The sequence below is a fragment of the Rhamphochromis sp. 'chilingali' genome (genome assembly GCF_963969265.1).
Source record: "Rhamphochromis sp. 'chilingali' genome assembly, chromosome: 11".
Classification (NCBI taxonomy): Eukaryota; Metazoa; Chordata; class Actinopteri; order Cichliformes; family Cichlidae; genus Rhamphochromis; species Rhamphochromis sp. 'chilingali'.
The window spans coordinates 35,216,749-35,237,353 of record NC_137938.1 but is presented as its reverse complement, the minus strand read 5'-3'; the positions used below and the strand labels follow the sequence as shown (position 1 = coordinate 35,237,353).

General features: G+C 38.6%; 2 protein-coding genes across 3 annotated transcripts in view; one reads left to right on the top strand and one right to left on the bottom strand.

The window, feature by feature from the left end:
* rgl2 (ral guanine nucleotide dissociation stimulator-like 2) overlaps positions 1-10,727 on the top strand; it is a 33,369-nt gene extending 22,642 nt beyond the window's left edge. For both annotated transcript variants that reach the window (XM_080897308.1, XM_080897309.1), the window contains 9 exons: positions 2,653-2,712; positions 3,662-3,748; positions 3,838-3,870; positions 4,238-4,359; positions 4,487-4,573; positions 5,309-5,402; positions 5,557-5,781; positions 6,010-6,124; positions 7,311-10,727. In XM_080897308.1, coding sequence (XP_080753434.1) covers positions 2,653-2,712; positions 3,662-3,748; positions 3,838-3,870; positions 4,238-4,359; positions 4,487-4,573; positions 5,309-5,402; positions 5,557-5,781; positions 6,010-6,124; positions 7,311-7,492 — 1,005 coding nt within the window. In that variant the 3' untranslated portion in view covers positions 7,493-10,727. The remainder of the gene's footprint in view (positions 1-2,652; positions 2,713-3,661; positions 3,749-3,837; positions 3,871-4,237; positions 4,360-4,486; positions 4,574-5,308; positions 5,403-5,556; positions 5,782-6,009; positions 6,125-7,310) is intronic.
* On the bottom strand, positions 9,560-19,594 carry dnase2 (deoxyribonuclease II, lysosomal). The gene is made up of 7 exons (XM_080897310.1): positions 19,244-19,594; positions 18,548-18,645; positions 18,184-18,355; positions 17,066-17,171; positions 15,874-16,038; positions 11,178-11,396; positions 9,560-11,024 (listed from the first exon to the last, which is right to left on the bottom strand). The coding sequence occupies exons 2-7, from the start codon at positions 18,643-18,645 to the stop codon at positions 10,660-10,662; spliced, it is 1,125 nt and encodes a 374-aa protein (XP_080753436.1). The 5' UTR covers positions 19,244-19,594; the 3' UTR covers positions 9,560-10,659.
* Between the last annotated feature and the right edge of the window lie 1,011 nt (positions 19,595-20,605).

Sequence of the window (20,605 nt, the reverse complement as noted above, 5' to 3'; positions counted from 1 at the left end):
GTGCTGCTCTTGGCTACCGTTAGAGGCTTTTATGTCTTATCTTTGTACTGTCTTGCTAAAAAAAAACAACTTCCAAGGACTCTTTTCCCTATTCCTTTATCGCTCCAAAAACATTGATTTTGAAAGTATGCTGTAGGTGCATGAAGTCATGATGCATTAGGCTTATATAACAGAGCCTGTTTGGGGACTTTACTCGATATCATCACATTTTTTAAATCTGCTATATTACGTATGAGCTAATTCATTTGGGTAGTACTCTCCCAGTATCTAATATTCCTTTTTTTCTAACATAAGAATGAAACAGGATGTTTCTGATAATCCATTAAAAGCTTTAAAAGGCACCATCAGCGCAAACTCAGCAGGGAGGTGTAGCTCAGTGACTCTAGTTGAGAGACCTAGCAGAAACAGGCTGGCTGCAGGATGTATCTGGACACCTGTCAAAGTGTCCAAGCTTCCATCCAAGGACCATGTACGCTCACACAGTAGTTTCTTGTTACATTGAGATATGATAAATGATCATTTCTTTTTGCAAAGAGAGGAGTTGCCCTCCGTTGGCCATGAAAATAATGCAGGTTCTCAGTTGGCTTCGTTTTCAGTCCGTCCTTTATATACAGTCTTTGCTTAACACAGCATGCACTGACTGCACCGATGTCTGTTAATGCTCAAACAGCAGCTCTGTAAAACCATGTGGTCACTTTGCTATTTCACATGCTGGTGGTATGAGACATTTATTAATGTGCCTGTCATCTGTCATCACATTTATTAAATTCATATTTGCACAGACTAAACCAGAGCCTAACCATCCACGGAGAAAGATGACTGCTATGCAGGCCAGAAAACAGTGTAATCTTCATTAGTACAAGTGCCCTTATTCTGTCAGCGTTTCCACTGTGAAACACCCATTTGAAGATGCATTATATTTAGTTTGCACCGTGTCAGCGAGTTTGGGAAATTGGCAGAATTAGCAATGTTTTGATTTTCTATAATGGTGCAGCGCGAGCATCAGTGGCTTTGCATTAGCTCTGATTTTACCCATGATACCCCCAAAGGAATTCATCCAAACATTTTCTTTCATTTCTAAAGCTTCACTCTGAGCTTTGATGTCAGAAAAACACCACTGCCTTCTGTTGCCCTTTGATTTTTTTCTCTCCCTCACAGTAACTTGCTCCTCTTCATCTCACAGCTTGTCTAAAAATGACTACAACCAGCAGGCAGGGTGTAAGATGAATGATTCAGTCTAATAAAAGACTAAACTGAACGTTAGGAGAAATAAATTATTCACAAAACTGTCACAGAAACATTTGACGGTAATACCGCTTTATTATGATGTTTATGGCAAGTTTTGACTGTTTCTCTTCCCTGATGCTAAGTTTTCATGACAGATCTTTTGACTGAACGCTTCTAACTTTCTTATTAATGTCGTGAAAAGGATTTTAATGTGTGCTTAGGTTACCTGAAAATTAATCATGACAGAATTAGGTTTTACAGTATCTAATTTAGTGGTAAATAAAAGTCTTTACTTGCAAGCATTGCAAGTAAAGATAAAATGTGAGACATTTTCACAGATAAACATTGGATATACCTATAAATGTTGATGGAAATGGAAAAAGTACATTACAAAACATTCTACCATGGTAGAAGGATTATTCCAGGAAAAAATCTTTAGAAATTCCACAATTAAACCTGCATATTTTAATTAAGACCAACCGCATTGCTTGATTTTAAAAGGTTGGATCAACGTTGTCTCATTGTAGAGGCTGGCAGTGGAAAAGAAATACCACAAGCTAACATTACCTGACACTAAAACCTGATCAGCTCATCAACACCAGTATGTTTTTTTTTCTTCCAACAAGGCCCAGGCTGCAGCAGCATCCCTTGAAACTCCAGATGCGTCTAATTGTGTGGTGATTCAGGGATTTCTTTATTGCATCAGATTGGAATTTATAATGTAATTAGGTTGGCTAACACAGGCATATATTACACAGCAGCCAGAAGCATTTGTGATGGAATGGGGTTCATTAGAATTCCTTTACAAAAAATGAACATTTATTAAATTAATATCAGATAAAATCTCTTTTTTTTTTGTAAATTTACCTTTTTTTATTTAAATAACCCACTATTAGATTTGTTGTACTGTCTCAGTGTAATAACTTTCTTCCAAAGTCCATAATTTTTTATACAATTAATATCTAATAATGTTAATAATATACAATTTGTTGTACATTAAAAACCAAGTTAGATAACATCTATTTTAACAATGTATGGCATGTCTAAGGCCTGACCTCAGGGAGTTTTTATCATCTTCAAGTTCACTGTTTTGCATTTTCAGCCTTTTGTCAGCAAAAACGTCTCTGACAAACTCACAAATACAAATTATGTCAGCTCTCAAAATCAAGAGCTTTTATTTTGTGTTCAGTTTTAAGCAACTGTAAGTGCAAATAAGTGCTAGTTTGGTGTCCCAGTGGCCTCTGCTGGCATTTCCATCTTTTTGGGTGTAACACGTACTTTTATTGTTGACCAAATGCAATACAGTACAATACAGTTGTCACTGTAAGTATTTTTGTTGTTCTGAAAGTAGATGAGGAGAATTGATTACGTTCTACTAATCCAGGTTGAAACTCGGGATTTCCCTCTGGTTTTTTTCTCTTGCAGGAGGGCACGTCAAAGTTTGCCAACCTGGAAAACAGGCTCAACAACAGATACCTTAACAAGGTAACTGGAAATACTGTCAAAACTTGTTGTGGAGATTAAACATCTGACAGTGGAAGAATACTTGGTTAAAAACAGGTTGGGTTGTTTGTGTGATAATGAACTCCCTTAACAACCTTTAAAAAGAGATTGTAGGGGGACACTACTTAAATGCCTCAAGTGTGCCGCTCTTAGCTTTCGTCCACAGTTTGACTTAAATAACCCTCAGTGGAGTGTCAAATAAATTTGGGATTACATCATCAAGACTTTCCACATAGCTGCAGCAGCAGAGGAGTCCTTTAAAATGACCTTATGGTCTTCTGCAGAGGCAAAACCTCAGATCTGCATGCACATAAAAGACAACAATTTTCACTAACTTTACAGCGCACATCTGGGGTACATACCAAACATTTTAGCCTGAGGGGTTGTACACCCCCACCGTCCTTTATGGTAGACCTTGGAAAAATGTGAAATGATGTAAGACCCTGCAACCGTGTCATGAGCGTTATAAAAGACAGAGACACCGTTTTAGATTAAGTTTGAGGGCTTACAGAATGACACGAGCGCTGTCTTATTGCATGCACAGCGTATGTACTGCAGAGCGTGGTTTCAGCATGTCACTAATGTGCGAGTAGGCAACGTTTTTTGGGGGGAGTTAAAAGTACTTTCCTGACAGCTTAACATATTGGTTAACACAAGTTAAACTCTGCATTCAGACACTAACACTGTTGAGCGGGGGGTGTTTCATTGGTTTAATAGAGGGTTGTGAGGGCGATCGACCAGCATGCAACAGCAAAGTGGAACAGCGAGCTGTTGTCTTTGTGTATATGTGTGATGAGCTAAATCCCAAGCCACTGTTTGAAAAATAGCTGCAGGCGGCAGCTCTGAAATCCCTCGCTGTGTGGGCTCTTTACATTGTGAGTAGAAACCTCTGAGGAAACTGATGAAACACTTTCTTTTATTTCTCACACAGTCCAACGCGCAGGGCACCGTGCCCTACCTGGGTATCTTCCTCACAGACCTCACCATGCTGGACACGGCAGTCAAAGACAGGCTGGATGTAAGTTGATTTCATCTGTGTCACGTCCCCTGGACTTTTTATTTTACAATTCTTGAGCTGACATAACAGATTCTGTCACTCCTTTGCAGAACGGCTACATCAACTTTGACAAAAGGAGAAGAGTAAGTGCTGCAATACACATCAGTTTGAGAGATAAAAGGTTCAAAGTTGAATACGTGATCTGTTTTAATGCTTATGATAAGAGACATTCTGCATTTGGTTAAGCTGATGCCCTGATACTAAGCAGTTTTGAACAGAGTAAGCTCCACTTTTTGCAGCATTAACATAAGCTGCTAGTGTAAGTAAGAAAAGAGTGTGTAAGAGGGAGCAGTAACATAATATCTGAGGGAGGAAATGATTAAGTGTAGGGTGCTGAGAGGTGCTTCTGATACAGATGAAAAAAACTGGCACAGTAATAAGAGAACAGCTAACACGGGTGGGGTTTTTTTTGTTGTGAAACTTTGTGGTGATATGGCTCTTTGTTAACAGGAATTTGAGGTTTTAGCTCAAATCCGGCTCCTGCAATCATCCTGCAAAAACTGTGTTTTCACTGCTGACGAGGCCTTCGTGCAGTGGTATAACAGCGTGCCTACTCTGAGGGAAGAGGAAAGGTGTGTATGCATTTGGTTACAGTCGAGACAACCAAAAACTGCCTTGAATGAATTCATTATTTTAAAGACAGCTGCTGTAGCACGTGTTGATGGATGAAGAATGATAAAGTTATCCTTAATTTTTCAGTTATAGGCTGTCCAATGAAATCGAAGCACCTGGCGACCCGAGCCCTCGCGGTCATGCCCCAGCTGTCGTTATCACACAGTGTCCAGAGTAAGCTAAGCAGAGCTCACTGACTCATTCATAAACATACACATAACACTAAATATAAGTATATATATGCAATACCACATATACAGTTTAGGATATAGAATTTTAATGGGAAGCGGATTTTGGCTTCTCAACTCGTCAGTTGGTGACCACTGCAGTAAAGAAGCTTTAAAAAATATTTCTCACTACATTGGCAACAAACCAGAGCCCTGGATTGGTTACAGATATTTTTTAGGTTTTATGATACTTTTTGTAATTATCCACTTGTACCACTGGAGGGCAGGATTTCAGCCATTAAAGAAGTGCTCATGTTAAATTTTTGATATTTCTTTTTAGTCCTGCCTTCATTTCCTCAAGAAGATTTATGTTTTATCAGACCGTCATTCTAAATAATAATTTAATGACTAATCTGGTTAAATTAATGTTGCATGAACTCACTCCACCATCTTGTGGAATAAGCTGGTACTAAATAAAAGTACAGACCTATTTCAACTTAAGCTGATATCTCTTTGGACCTAAGGTCACGGTGGTTGTTTCTTCGTAGGTTTAAGTTTTTTAATAATTTTCATAGAAACAAATTTGAGCCTTTAAGCCTGTGCTGCTTAAAATTTAGATTTTAACTGTTTAACTAAAGTTTAACTTTAGTGTAAAAACTTTTTTGCAAATTTATAACAAATAAACCAGTTTCCCTGACAAGTTTCTCAGATTGTTGTGTTGTGTGTTTTCATGCATTTCCAGTCTAAGCACCTCCCGAACCAGCCTGGCTGGTGACAGTGACAGCTTCTTTGACTTTCACTCACCCGTCAATAACCTGCTTTCAAAGCTCACAAAGGTAAGTCACTCAACAACAGTCATCAGTCAGGTTTCTGTTTATATTATGTCATTTCACAGTAGGCAGGCTGGACTGTTTTGCATGTTTAAATATACAGATTAGTTTCCGATTCCACTCAGTCATTATCATTTTCATGATTACTGTTCCACTGCAGCATATGAGATCTCCGTCGGTGTCCTGTCTGGATGTTGACACGTCCCCTCCTACCAATGAATCCAACCCTGCCACGCTGACTCCAACCACTCCTACAAAATCACACCGTCGATCAGCCTCCTGTGGCAACAATCCCCCTGGTAACATCCAAGGGTCAGGGGCAGACATGCGGATCATCAGGATACGGATGGACCTGGAGGATGGAAACCTGTATCGGAGTATACTGGTACGAATCCAAACCATTTGTCTCTAATTAAAATCAGTAGAATCAGCACAGAAGCCTTTGTCATTAATTTATCAGTGACAATTTGCACTTACAGCTTCTCCTCCTATCTGCAAGGACCCCATAATCATAGTAATCAGAGTCAGATCCTCAGGATACAACGGACCCAGGTTATTATTAGTGCAAATCAGGCTGTCCTGTTTTCACTGTTATTGTCCTTTGTCGCCTCAGGTTACGAGCAATGACAAGACTCCCACTGTGATCAGCTCTGCCTTAGAAAAGCACAATCAAGACCCCAAACAGGCATCCAGATATGAGCTGATACAGCTTCTGCCTGAAGGAAAAGGTAAAAAAAAACGAATCAATTCGACAGACACAATGTTTAAAAAAGTCATCATTACTAATATGACCAGTTTTGTCAAAGTGGTTTCTCTTTTCAGAGGAGACAAAGACTTCATTTTGAATTTTTTTCTTTTGACTAACCCATCAGTGCCACAGTTAAATTATTATTATTATTATTTTAATTTTAGTCTAGTTTGACACATGTACAAAGTCATTACCTTTGTCAGGAGGTTATTAACTTTTGAGGGAGTTTCATCTGATATTTGTAAGGTTGGGCATTTTGATTATGCAGATCTTTGTAAAGCAAGTGCTTTTTGCACATATTGGGACAGACAGTATGAGAAATATGTGCAATCAAATAATTATTTAAAATCATTATGAAAATCCAATTAATAATGTAGGAACTTTAAGAGAATACAAACCTGAATGTTTGAATTGCCAGTGCAAAGCTGAGCTTCCTCCTTTGTCCATTAACTAGGACAGTTACAATCAGCTGCTTTGATGATCTTAGAACAGCTAGACAGACATCAAAATCTATATTTTAATCTTTAATCTATATTACACATGTGTAATACTTTCTGTACAACCTGGAACCTCAATTAAATTTGGATCCTTGAGGATCATTTTCTTACTGGACCACATTCAGCATTTTTGAGATTTCCCCCCCTTCTCTCTCTTTTCACTTGTGCGTCTGCAATGACCACGAGATGTCCTTCAGTGTGTCAAAATGGCAACCGTTTAATTTTAATTTCATTTCTGGACAGAGGACAAAGGAAGTCTGCTGAATATTCTCCCTCAGACAGCTGGTGATATCATAACAGTCAGCCTGGGCAGTCCTGCAAAATTTACAGCCACAGGCATTCAAATGTAAAAATAAAAAGCAACACCCCAGAAGCATGATTCTGATCGTGCTTGTGATGCTTCACTGCAAACTCCTATGTGGTCTCTGGACTGTTGCCAGAGACAGGATGTACTTCATGATTGCACTTTTTATCATTAATATCTGTTATTAGAGTAGCACATTTTGCTCTTGAGCGGTTTGCAGTTAAAAAAAGACTGAAAACTAAGAGAAAATACAATTTACTACAAGTTCTACAAGTCAAATCCATTAAACACTGCAAATGAATCTCATTAGAGCGCAGCAGCCTTCACATGTCATGTATTTATTCCTTTCTCTTCTCTTAAAACAGAACTGGTCATCCCTGCTACAGGAAATGTCTTTTACGCCATGACGTCATCTAGTGTTGATTTCCTGCTAAGAAGGAAAGACGGGAACTCCCCGTTTGGCTCGCATCCGATCAGCACAGAGACGAGCGCCACTTTTCCTCGAATCAAGGCCAAGGGAAGGAGACTGGTCAGGAATCTTTTTTGACATCAGATTTTTGTCTGCTTTGTCTACCGAGGTGGAGTTCTCTGATGGTCTCCCAATGTGAATGCAGAGTGAGCTCTCACGGACAGTAAATGTGGCCTTCTCTGTCCAACACAAAACCTACACATGCCTTTCTCCTGTGCTCCTGCCAAGCTCACCAAAACACCAAGAAGAACTCTGCTTGTGTTTCAGTCAACATCTCCTTGCAGGAAGGTGTGGCAGATATTTCAGAACTCCAGCTGCTGTGTTCAACAGAGCTATTTGCACTTTTCCATGCACGCTAATTTACATCCCGAGGACGAGCAGTGAAAGCCTTTAAGTGTACCTTTGGTACTGGTTCTCAAGTCCCTGTCAGGTAGCACTTGATGCTTTTTATCATTACAACTCACAGAAAGAAAGAGTTGCTTTAATTGCTACAAAACACCAAGAAATCCCTTGTTGTCTTGTGCCTCATCTGTGACTGACATTTCCGAATGTAAAAAAGATGTGATTGGTTGGAATGCGCTTCTGTGATTACCCAAGATGCTGTTGAAGGACTTGAAGTGTGTTTTTTTGGGGGAAATTAGATTTAATGAGATCTGAATCGGAATCAAGACAGTGCAAGTGCATCATTGTAGCAAAACACTGGAGCTTTTCAAATGAGACATATATGATTTGTATATATTTATATATTTTGTATGTCTGTGTGATCTCAGCATTGTGTGACAGGTCCTCGCGTGACAAGTAACTGTTTCAACAAGGAAAAAATCCTTAAAATAACTGCAAGAAACAGGCTGACATGTCCACAGAGAAGGACAGCTATTTTAGCTTTTACTCATTTCTCCATAAACTTAAAGCAGCAATAATCAGGATTTTAGAATAACACTGAAACTCTGTTGTAAACTGTTGTAATGAACTGCGGTCAGTTTATTATCAGTTCTGAAGCTCTGCTCAGTTTTTAAGGCTCTTTTAGCTCGTTGTTTTGGTTTTACACTCAGAAATACCACCTTGTTGCAGCTGTCACCAACAGATATTACAAAAGCAGCTCTGATTGGTCATCTTTTTTATCTGAATCGAATACTCATGCAATTGTGAACCAACAGGTGAAGTCAGAGAGCCACATAATTTTCTCAGGAGCTGCTGGAGACCAAAGTAAACCTCAAGGAAGGCTGATAAGGACTAATTAAACCAAGTGGACAAAATGTATTTGCAAAGAAATTTTTACAGTGTCACCTCCCTCAGCTGCACGTGAATGTACGCAGCTGTGTTGCTACGTTACAGGGTGATCAAACATCACTCAGCCTCTTAAACCTCGTGGATGAAAACTGATTATTGCAGCTTTGAACTTTAAGCACTTTTAAAACAGCTTTGCTTCAGTTTGTTACTAGAAAGGAACATAAGTAAGAGAAAAACACTGCCATTGCTAAGTTTAAGGTTTTTCAGGTCTGATACTTTCAACAGAGCATAAGCTAAACTTAATTTATGCAGATTTTCCAGTAGCTCAGCAGGAGTCCATCTTCACTGCAGTTTACACAGACCGCAAAGCCTCAGTTCCAGCGTCGTGGCTTCAGTGAACATCTTAACTTCAGTGTATGTCTCTTTGAAACAAATCTTGTGACCTCTGGTCGTCCCGGGTCAGTGCTGGTGAGGCTCCTTTTACCGGCCGAGGCACGAGCACTGAGGGGCCAGGGAGAGGATTGTGGGTATTAAAAAAAAGACGTGCAAGCATGATCCCATGCTACAGATTGTTTTAGTGCCTTTCTCTGCTGGGTGCTAACTTTCTCATGTTTGCATTAGAATGTATACAGTCCACGTGGAGGAACTGCAGACAACTCCAGTGCTGTGTAGTTCCACATCAAAGCTATTTATGCACTACATACAGTATGTCCTATTTTTGTGGTAATAAATTTACTTTTATATGAATTTTAATTGTTTTTGACTGATGTTCAGTACTGAGATGTTTTTCATGCTGCTGAGTATCCCATAAAAAACAATTAAAGTTGTTGCTACTTGTCAAAAACATGGCATTTCTGTTTTTCTTGTGAGGGGTAAACAAAGGAAAGAGGATGCGGATCAGTGACTAAAAATACATATTTTTCTTCGTATCTTTATTCAAATTCAAGACAACCAGTGACAAGACAATCTTCAAGCACAGTCAGGGTCAGAATTAATGTATATATGTGGAAAAGTATCAAATCTAAAGCTCATGCTGGAGATGCACACACACTCATACAAGCCTGGTTAATGATTCAAGTGTCTGTAATTCATCATCAGTGACAGATTGTTATTAAGCACAATCATTCCCACATTTGATTAAAAAGAATTAACCAGCAGGTTTGGAATTCTCCCTGAGAATAAACGAGCTAATGTTTAAAAGCAGAAAATGTCAGTGAGTGAAACGGCACTCATCCCGTTCGCACCAGTGTCTCTTCAGTTTCTCTGAAAACAGTACCCAGTGGTTATAAAGATGCTTGAACCACTAAAGTGCCACTTTTGAGGTTTTTGTCTTTTACAAAATGAACATATTACTCATAACTATTCCAGCTACTTCCCCAACTCCAGAAAATCTAAAATTATAAAGAGAACAACTCAATGACCCTTGATAACCACATGAAATCATTCTTAACAGAGGAACAAATGTTCCCAATGAGTGTCTGTGGCTGATGGAAATTTTATATTTTAGCTAAAGTTGGACGAGTCGATCATTTCATTTGAATTATATGTCTACTTCTCTAGTAGGTGTGAGTGATGACTGGCTTTAATGTGTAATGTCACGACTTCTAGTTACACCTAAATTAGATGCAGATGTTTGGTTTTTTGGTCACTATGAATCAAATCTGAAATAAACAATAACACCTGCACATACTTGAAAGTCATTACTATTTACTGTTAAATAGTAATTATTTGAAGATGAGACTCTATGGACTGATTGAAATATTGCATTGCTGTTTATTGGCATCTTACTGTCATCTACTGATCACTAGATTAGTGTAAAACGTCTGGCAGGAATGTGTTTAAACTAAAAAACTGAAATTGTCTAAATGTTAAAGGCTAAATATTTCACATAGATTTCACTAGATGTGAACAGAAATCTGTAACAAATAAATCCACATAAAACCCTGTTCGCGTTATATTTTTTCACCCTCATGACTCATCATGTCCAAGTTGACACATCTGGCTCCTCCAGACTCTCAGCACTGGACTGTTTTTCCTTGACAGTCCTCACAGTCCAAGGCCGCTGTTCGGTAAGCCTTCCACACCACCGGATCACGATGACACACTGTGCCTCCACCCCGCTTCTCCTCAGCCTCATCTCGATTTATGTCCCCGACACACACCCAGCCTCCACCAGCCCCAGTCTCACTGGGGCTCACCGCCCATTTGGAGTGGTCCTGGCTGGTCTTGAAGGAGAACGTCTGCCCAGGGTTGAGGAGCTTGATGTTCAGGACCTTCCAGTCATCCGAGCAGTCGGAAGAAAGGATGCCCGTGGAGCGAATCCAGAACTGGACCAAGAGGTCTGACTGGAGGGTTGGGGCCACCCACGCATGATACAGATCTGATGAAGGGGACACAAGATGGATGAGGGTGTTTTGGTTTTTTTTACATTTTTTATTGCAAGTAAACTGTACGAATGCTCTAAAAATATTCAGGGTCACAAAGACAGAAAAGGGTTAGGCTTAGAAAAGACATCACTTCAATTAAGTTGTACCGTTGTCAAAAGAGGCTCCTTTGGCAAAGCTGATGAAGTTTGTCCCACCCTTTGAGGTGAGTGTCATGCTGCGATTGGACACAGGTTTGGCATGTGGAAAGAATTCATATTTCCGATTTCTTTTGCCACAAAGAGCAGCGAGCGAAGGCACCTGGGATGCCAAAGACTCTGGGATGCTGCAGTCATACACATTAGGTTGATTGATCTCCAGCTGTTCTCCTGTGGTGCAAAAGAAATTAGATTTAAAGCAAACCACACCCTATAATAACATCATCCTTTAAGTAAAGCAAATAAAAAGCACTGTACTGGTGACACTGGTTCAAAGCCATTTGACGGACCTGCACTGGAACACTGTGCACAGTAACATATAACTAAGGTATAATCTAACTGTACATACAATTCAGGAATAACTTTAAAGTTTCTTCCTGTTTGATGCCTGACGTAAAGCAAGTTAAAACCATAATCAGATCTCCGTTTATGTCACACCAGACCAATACATACAACTTCAATTCCAACAGAGCTGAGACAGGGCTGTGTTTATTACTGTGTAGCATTCCCTGTTCTTGTAACAAGGTTACAACAAACAAACACCCGGGAACTGAGAAGACCAGTCGCAGCACTTTTTGAGAGACTTCTTCAGAGAACAGTTTTCCACTTTGTTTCAGTCTATTTTAAATGAGCTGTGAGAAAATGGAGGGGCTTCTGGATCTTTGCACTTGTAGATGTCACAATAAAATGTATTCACAGACAATGATTTCTGGCACTGTTGTTAAGCCAGTGCAGTGATATCTATGACAGACTCTTGCCTGATTGTAATGGAGTGCTGCCTGGGGGCCCACAATACTGATTTTGTTGTTCCTTGCGCAAATTTCTACAGATTCTTGGAATCGTTCCATGATATTATGTTTTGTAGATGATGAGCTATCCAAAGTACTTGCAATTTTCCTTTGAGGAACAATATTCTGAAATTGTTCCACAATTTGTAGATGTACTTTTAACAGATTGGCAAACCTCTGCTTCTCTAAGATGCTCGTTTTATACCCCAATAATGTCACTAGCATGTTCCACAAGCTGTTTCTTTTTAGATCCACTTACTTTTCCAGCCTTTTATGGCCCCCATAACAAAATGAGCTAATATTTTCCATGAAACAGTAAAATGTCTAAGTTTAAACACTGAGACATTTTGTTTGTTTTATTTGTTCACACAGAACATTTCGCAGGAATAAAGATTATTGGGGTAAATTAGAAATTGTGTCACTGCATAGTTTGTTGAGCATCGCAGCTTTCACTTAGTTGTTATTTATACATTATTGCTTATGCTCAGCGCTGTCTGCTGCACATGTAGCAGAGAACCGCCATCATGCAGAGTTAAGCAGGTTGTTATTAAAAATTCTTTTCGTCAGCCTCCGGTTTAAGTATTGCTCTGGCTTTACTTTTAACTGAATTTTAAATTAAAGCAACACAAAAGTAAAACGGAAAATAAAATCTTGCTCGCTCCTTTCAAAATATAAACCAAAGCAGTGCATACTGCAGCACTGAAGAACGTGAAAATTGGAAAAAAAAACTTCAATTCTATTCTCTTTATATACATTCATGCATAAGCGAGGCTGAAAATGTCATTTTTACCCATAAAAGCTACGTAATGGCGATGTCTACCAATTGGTCGACTACTCTGGACTGAAATTCTTTTACAACTATCTGCAGTTTCTATGCATTTCTTTTGAGATATTAATAGCATTCAGAGGATGAGTTCTTCTGAGTTTGGTAATCCTCTGACTTTTCGTCCTGTCACCATGAGGATGACATTTTTGGTTTTAATTAAAACGTCTTGACATTCAAACGACTCTCACGATGAATCCCCTGACACACCTTCATCTGGCACAGGCTGCAGAACAGACTTTTATTTGCCTAATACTCTGGTTTGAGGCCAATTGCCCACATATGCCAGCTGATATTGGCATCCTGGCTTAATGAAGAAAATACGTTTGTGACAACTGATAAATGACTTAAATACTTAATGTTTTAGCACAAACTGAAACATAAGCAGTGCTTTGAATAAAAAACAAGTAAGTAGCTTAATTAAAGCATTAACAGGAAAATTATTCTGACAACATAATAAAAACATTATAGACAGTAGTATGAAATCTCCATTTCTCCAAATTTATGTGCAAATGAACGCTGCAAGGTGCTTTAAAATAAAAACACGATGAGGCTGTGCTCACCTTCTGCTGTTTAACCCTGCAGACTGAACACTCTGACACTCTCAGCATGTCAGCTAGAGAGACGAGAATCTGATAAAGCAAATCCCTGCTAGAGCGTGAGGGCCAGTATCTCTATGGTTACATACCTCAGTTTAATTACATTACCCCAGGCACTGCCATAGCAACTGTGCCAACTGCTGGGTCTGCCAGGGAACTGCAGAGGCAGCCGGGTGACATGGTGATGACACCTGTTTATGCTGATTATCTCAGTTCAGGCTGTTTTTGTTGTGTCAATACCTGAGTCGATTATTAAGCACCAGACGATACTTGAATCATCTTCTACGGGGAATAATAATAATTGTAGATACTGACACAGATTAGTGATTAAATGTGCTTAAGAAGTTTTCATTATTAGTGTGTAACATATACCGGCATAAATCAGCAGTATTTTTGAGCACCACATGGACATTTACTGTTTAGGTGACCTTAAACAAAAGAGAACACAGAGGGAAATCATTACTAACTGTTGATGGAGGCCCGATTTTTGTCTTTTTCTTTAAATAAACAATAGCAACCATGATCTGTTTAAAAAAAGAGGCAAAATTACAGGATAAAAATTCATCGCAACGCAGAAAAAGAAGTACTGTATGCTCAAACATTCCTGGGGAAGGACTTTCTTAACCTATCTTGTGATGGATGACCCTCGGCCATCCCGGCACTAGATGTCTCCATTTTGTTCTGGTTTGTGCTCTGCTTTGTCCTGTAAGAGCTGACAGGGGAGTAAATGGCAGCATGAGCTATACCTGCGTGTTCACCTATAAAAGCTCCCTTCTTTCCGCAGTCACTCTGTGGTGTGATCTCAGTGTGATCCTTGGATTTCTCTGCCATTCATCCATACATAGTCTACACTACACGACTGACCCGCAGACAAGCATGTCTAAATTTAGCTGTGCTTTTGTAAATCAGTTGTGTCTACCAAGTTACCAGCTCACCTTGTCTCCTGTTCTTTGTCATAGTCCGTTAACTGGATTGTGACAAAGAGAGTATAAAAGTTGTCTTATATGTAAGACTAACAATGAAAATATGCTTTATAGTTTGAAAAAATTGCACGATATTGACTGGTTGCTTTTTACTTTCCTTGTTTTCAGTCCAACAGACAGAGTTCCAGTGAGGATGTTCATATTAATCGTAATCAAATAAGCTCTGTGAGAGAAAAAACGGGAAAAAAACTAGTTCAGACTGCGATAAAGATTCAGTGTCAATCAGGCTTTTTTTTTTTTTAATTCTTGACTACCTGGATTTTGTCACTGAGAGGACAGAAGCCCAAACAGCAAGCAAACTAAGTTGTTTTAAAAGAAAGAGGAAGAGAGCTTAACTCATAAGGAGGATAAACTGAGAAATCTCACTAAAGTCAAAGTATGAGACAAATACTGATTATTTTCAACTGTGAATGATGCAAAACTACTTTTGTAGGGTTCAAGAATAAAAGCGGAGCTGGAGATGAATAGAGCAGGTCGTCCTTTATGTGGACAAATATAAAATAGCATTAAACCAAAACACTTTGCATGGTTGTCTTTTTACTTTTTCTTTTTTTTCTTTTGTTAATGGACTGGTATTCGTATAATGCTTTTCTGTTCTAACTGAGCACTCAAAGTCCTTTTTACAAAAAGCCTCTTTCACCAAATCACACACACATTCATATAAGCTATATTTCTATACCTAAGAACTTTGTATAACATTCACACAGTGGATGCATAGGGTGACTTGGGGTGTAGCATCTTGTCCAAGGCTACTTCGACATGTAAGCTGGAATAGCTGGGAAATCAATCCTTCGACCTTCTGATTGGTAGACGGCCCATTCTACCTCCTGAGCCATAGTGGGAGGGAAGGGGGTGACTTAGAGAAGCCAGACTACTGGGACTATAAGAAACTTACAAAAACTTTGCAAATACATATTTTACTCTATTTAACAGCTGCCTCGTAGCTGAGATTACATTAAACCGAAATGGAATCTCTTTTTATCTCTATTTTATTTAGTATATTAGAAATTGGTTGGCAGAACATCCAACAGCTTCTGTGAGCCCCAGTTTGGTCTGCAGGCCTTAAGTTAACATGGTTAAGATGTTTGGCTGATACAGTAAACTACATAAACATGAACTTCTTATTCGTAATCTCTCACAAAATACTACCACAAGCTACAACAGCTTGACTTTTTAACTACCAAGCAAAAATATTACCCTAATAAAGATATGAGATTGAAAAGAAACTCTTCAGTTCCTTGTTAATTAAAGCATATTTAGTCAGACCAACATAACTGCAGACAGGGAACAGAATATGAATCGTCATTAGCTGTCTGGACCTTCTCCTCCCAGCACTCATACTGTGATTGCAATCTAATACCATCATCCATTTAAACATCCTCATTAAGTGTTAACTGCATTTTTATATCAACTCTTTCTTCGCTAAGAGGCCACATGGCATGGCTCCAGTCTTACCGATGGTCTGGAAATGGTCGAGCGGGTATGTAACACAGATGAAGTTTTGCCCATTATTCTCCCCGCTGCTGGGGTAATAATACTCCCCTGCCTGTTGAACAGGAGGAAACTGAGGGGTGCTGTGGACCAACCAGAAACCCTGATTTTTATCCAGCAGCACAACACCTGAGGAGCAGAGATATTAAAATAGTAAGAAAAATACATCAGACGTTTTCCCTGAAGATGGTTAACGTGGACATTCAAGTGAAAACAAAATATATTTATCTATGCTCATTTGTTTTTACGCATCAGAGGAAATGTAAGTAATGCGCATTAATCTGCACTTCTTTTTTAATAAGTAGAATTAGAACATATAAATGATGAAAGAAGAACGTGAGGTTGATAATGAGATGTTTCAACATGTTTTTATTACTATAACAAATCTTTGCCAGACTTTTTTTTTGCCCTTGTTGCAGAGTTTTTAAATCTTCCTAGTATCAAATTTCTAATGAACATACTGTATACTTTTCATGTAAGTAAAAAGAGGAGCTTGAACATGTGATAGGTTGTCTTTATGCTTCTTTTATTTAACGTTGATTTAAAAAATTTTGCTTTTTCCATCCATTCGCTCTTTATCCACGACCAGGTTGTGGACAGGGGCATAATTTCCAGGGGGGTTAGGGGGGTTATGACCCCCCCCCAATAATCAGACCCAACCAATATAACCCCCCCCCCCCCCCCCCCCAATAAAATTATGAATTATCTTGCATAAAAAAGCTGTTGATTTTCTTTACTCGTTTCAGGTATTACCAGCAAAATAGTTGCATGTTTAATCATCTGGGAATTTACGCAGATTTATTTATTTATTTAGACGGAGATCTTTACACCCCCACCTCCCAATGTTCAGCACAAAGTTACGCTGATGGTCGTGGACCAGTCTAAGCTTAGATGCCCAGATGTCTCTCTCCCTGACCACGTTATCCAGGGGGACTACCAACATGTTCACAAGCTAATCAAGAGATATAATCTATCTAGCAAGTCTCAGGCCTACCCCAGATTCTCCTCCTCTTAGGACATGCCCGGAACACCTCAACTGGCTCATTTTGGTGTGGAGTAGTGCCCCCTACTCATCTCATTTTTTTCATACTATTCCAAAATTTTGGAAAACAAAGCTCGAAACTTTCTGCAGTCTTGGGACAATCAGAGAGCTCACCTTTCGTGTGACCCCCTCTGCTCTCACTGTTATGAACCCATCTGTCACCAGACGAGTCCTCGTGTGGCTTCTGGTCATTGTAAAGGATGTATGCAATGTCTGTATTCTGTAAAAAAACAAAAACAAAAAGGTTTTTAACTGTAGCTTCATGCATGTGTACTCACCGATCATAGAAAATGTAGAAACAAATGTTTTCACCTCAAAAGAAAACAAACAAACAAATAAATAAAATGGCACACACTGACATCCATCACAGTGATGTTAACCAATACAATTACGCACAGATGGTTGCATCCAGTAATTTTTGATTCAGAATCGTATCCACAAACTCTCTCACATGTTTTGATGAATCTATCAAGTTTTCAATTAGTAAATGACCTTTTCTGCCTCCTAGTTGCACAATCACCGGCCAGAAAGACAGATCACCTGAATGAACAGATGCAGTTTCACTTCTCATTATATGTTTGTTCCTCTGATCTAACAATGTCAACTGGATATAGCAGATGTCTATGAAAAAAATGCTTATTATTGCATATCATGTTGGTGAAACAAGAAGTCTTGTGACTGGGGTCACAAAGAAGAAGCAGGAAAAATTTAAATACCCTAAGCTCAGTGGTTTTCTAGGACTAAAATCTGCACGTAAGCATAACTGCTCTGCATGTAGTTAAAGCAAAGAGTTACTGCAGTTAACAGAAGTCGATGCACCAGCACTGTCTGTCACTTTTGGCTATTGTGATAAACAAAAATGTATTTTAAGTTTTGTGAGTCGTAAGAATTGGAAGTTCAACTCAACTTTATTATACATGGTTTTAGGAGAATATTACATTTTATCTTGTGACAAATCAGTATTTCTAAAACATGACATCATTTTTGGGGTCAAATATAAACTGAAGGTCCACTCATCTTAAAACAGCTGACGTTTTTTTGCCTTTTAGCATTAATTGTGAATATACTAAATGAATTAATAATAAGGAACTTAAAAGAGTATGATAATCACATTTTGAAGAACACTTGCTTTCACTTGGGTGTTTTTCCAAATGAAACTGAGCTTACAGTTTTTAAACTTTGTACTCAGTTCCACATTTGTAGCAGAAAAAAGAAAGCTGATGGAAACAAACCTTCCCCTGCGTGTACAGCTGTCCGACCGTCCTGCCCAGGGCGCTCGTGGTGTCATTCACTGTCCCCTTCCCTTTAGTCCATCCTTCACTTCCTTGGTCCAAAAGCAAATACATCTCACCTTGTTCAGGAGACTTACTGCCATGCTCTTTGGGAAGTTTGTATATATAGAACCTAAATCAAACAGAGACACAGACAGAAAGGCTGTACATGTAAGAACTGCTTATATTGGTGCATGTCTGTAAATGCTAAACTGTTATTGAAAATATTGCTTCTGTTTAATCAGAATAATACATCTAGGTTAAAACAAACAAATAAGGAGGACTTTTGTACGTGATTTCTCAGGAATTGTTATCAATGAATTACCAATCAACAGCATCTCCTTGGTCATTGTAGCAACTGATTGGTGAGCTGCTGCCCTCTAACGGCACGTAGAGGATCAGCACGGACAGGGACAGAAGCATCTAAGAACAAGAGACAGAGATATTAATAACTACGGTTAAATATGTGTATATGTGTTAGGAAATTAAATGATGAGTTCACGTTCAAAATATTTGGTTGAAGCTCATTTTTTCTTTTTACCAATAATGACTCCTTCGTTAAGAGTTTCAGTATTCTCAAGTAAAAGTACCAATAAAACAGTGTAAAGTCTTTTTTGTCAGAGTAGAAATATTAAAGTATAAGCAGAAAAATGTCCAGCCACTGAAGGGTTTATTTATTTATTTATTTTTATATTTTTCATACCCATGCATTAGTGGCTATACACTATCATCGGTAAGTTATAACCTCATCTTGTGACTTGTTGGAAAATGAATGAAAAGAAACATTTAGTATTACCGTAAAAACTAAAGCTCCTGACTACAAAAATACTGTATAAAAACAGAAACAATGATTTTAATATGAAAACATTTAACTAATATTTATCTTCAGCTAAATCTAATAATACTTATGGTTTGATCCTATAAATCAAAGCACAAGTCACTCAGTCGCTGGAATCGTTAGCGGTTACAGATAACTGCGATAGAAAAGTGAAAAGTGCAGTATAAGTTTGAGTCAACATACCCTCACGTATGTTCTCAATAAAGTCTTGTTTTATTTTGCTGCACGAAGATCGGCTGTGGCCTCAAGTTTCGTCTTCTTCGAGTACATCCCAGCCTACAAGTGTTTCCTACAGGGACTGGTACGTGCTTGTTTTGATCTCGGCCGAAAGCTCCGGGAGGAGACAATGACGTATGACAAAGACAACGGAGCGATCGCTACCAACGGCAGACATTACATTACAGGGAAATTATCGCACTAAAGAAATAAAATCCAATTAATCCTAAATAGCTCTCACGGTTTAGGCGTGAAGACTGTTTTAAGTGCTCCAAAACTTCGAAACTTATCCTTCTCAAAAAGTCCTAGTTTCATGAAGTCATGTGGTTGATGACGTCAACTGGTAGGCGGTACTACCCTGAAAAGCGGCTATTACAAACACCTTTCATAATATAATATAATATAATATAATAATTAGACTTCTTATAACAGAAGCAGATTGAACTTTCCCCCTACTTTAAAAAGACATTTTCAGTATTTTTCCCCTTGAATATTAGTTTAAAACTTAGTTGCATAACTGTAGTTTTTAAAGACGTTCCTGAATCTGTTGGAGCCCAGAAGGACTTCTAAATCACCTGGGTTCCATGAATATTATGGCAAATATATCTTCCTTCCTGTATGGTCTTTGATAAGCAGCCAGTAATCTGTCTAACAACGGGGGAAGGGATACAACATGTTCGGCTCAACCCTATAAACATACACTCATCTTAAAAGTGGAACTTGAATTTGGTAAGATGAACTTCTGTTGTTTCTTCCTGTTTTACTCTTTCACAATTTAGGTGAAAAGTGTGGCTACACACACACACACACACACACATATATGTATATGAGTATATATATATATATATATATGCAGTATTTATGCTTTCTTCTTCAGTTCCCCCTACAACCCTGTCTCATCTTATATAACTCTATACTGTTTAAGGAAGTGACACAGCATCCTCTTGTCAACTCTATGCTGCCTTGATCAACGAGGGCTTCCTCAGAAAGCTGTCCTCTGAGCTGAGTGGACTAAACAGTATTGCTCTAAGAGCCCCATTCAAAGTGGCCCTGATTATTGCCTGTAGCACTACAGAAAGTGACCACGGGTTGCAGTGACTACAATGCTCTGTTTTAAAGCAAATACACTGAAGCAGTGTTAACAATTAACTTCACAACTGGTGTTTTTATGTTAACCCTAGTTGACTGATTCTTGTTATTAGAGTTACATGAAATTTTGGGGGACATTTTAAATTGAAAGTAGCCATTACAGCTGGTTAGTGATTATCTGTTAACTTTTTTTTTTTGCATAGACTGAAGAAAATGTTACATACATCTAGAACACTGTTC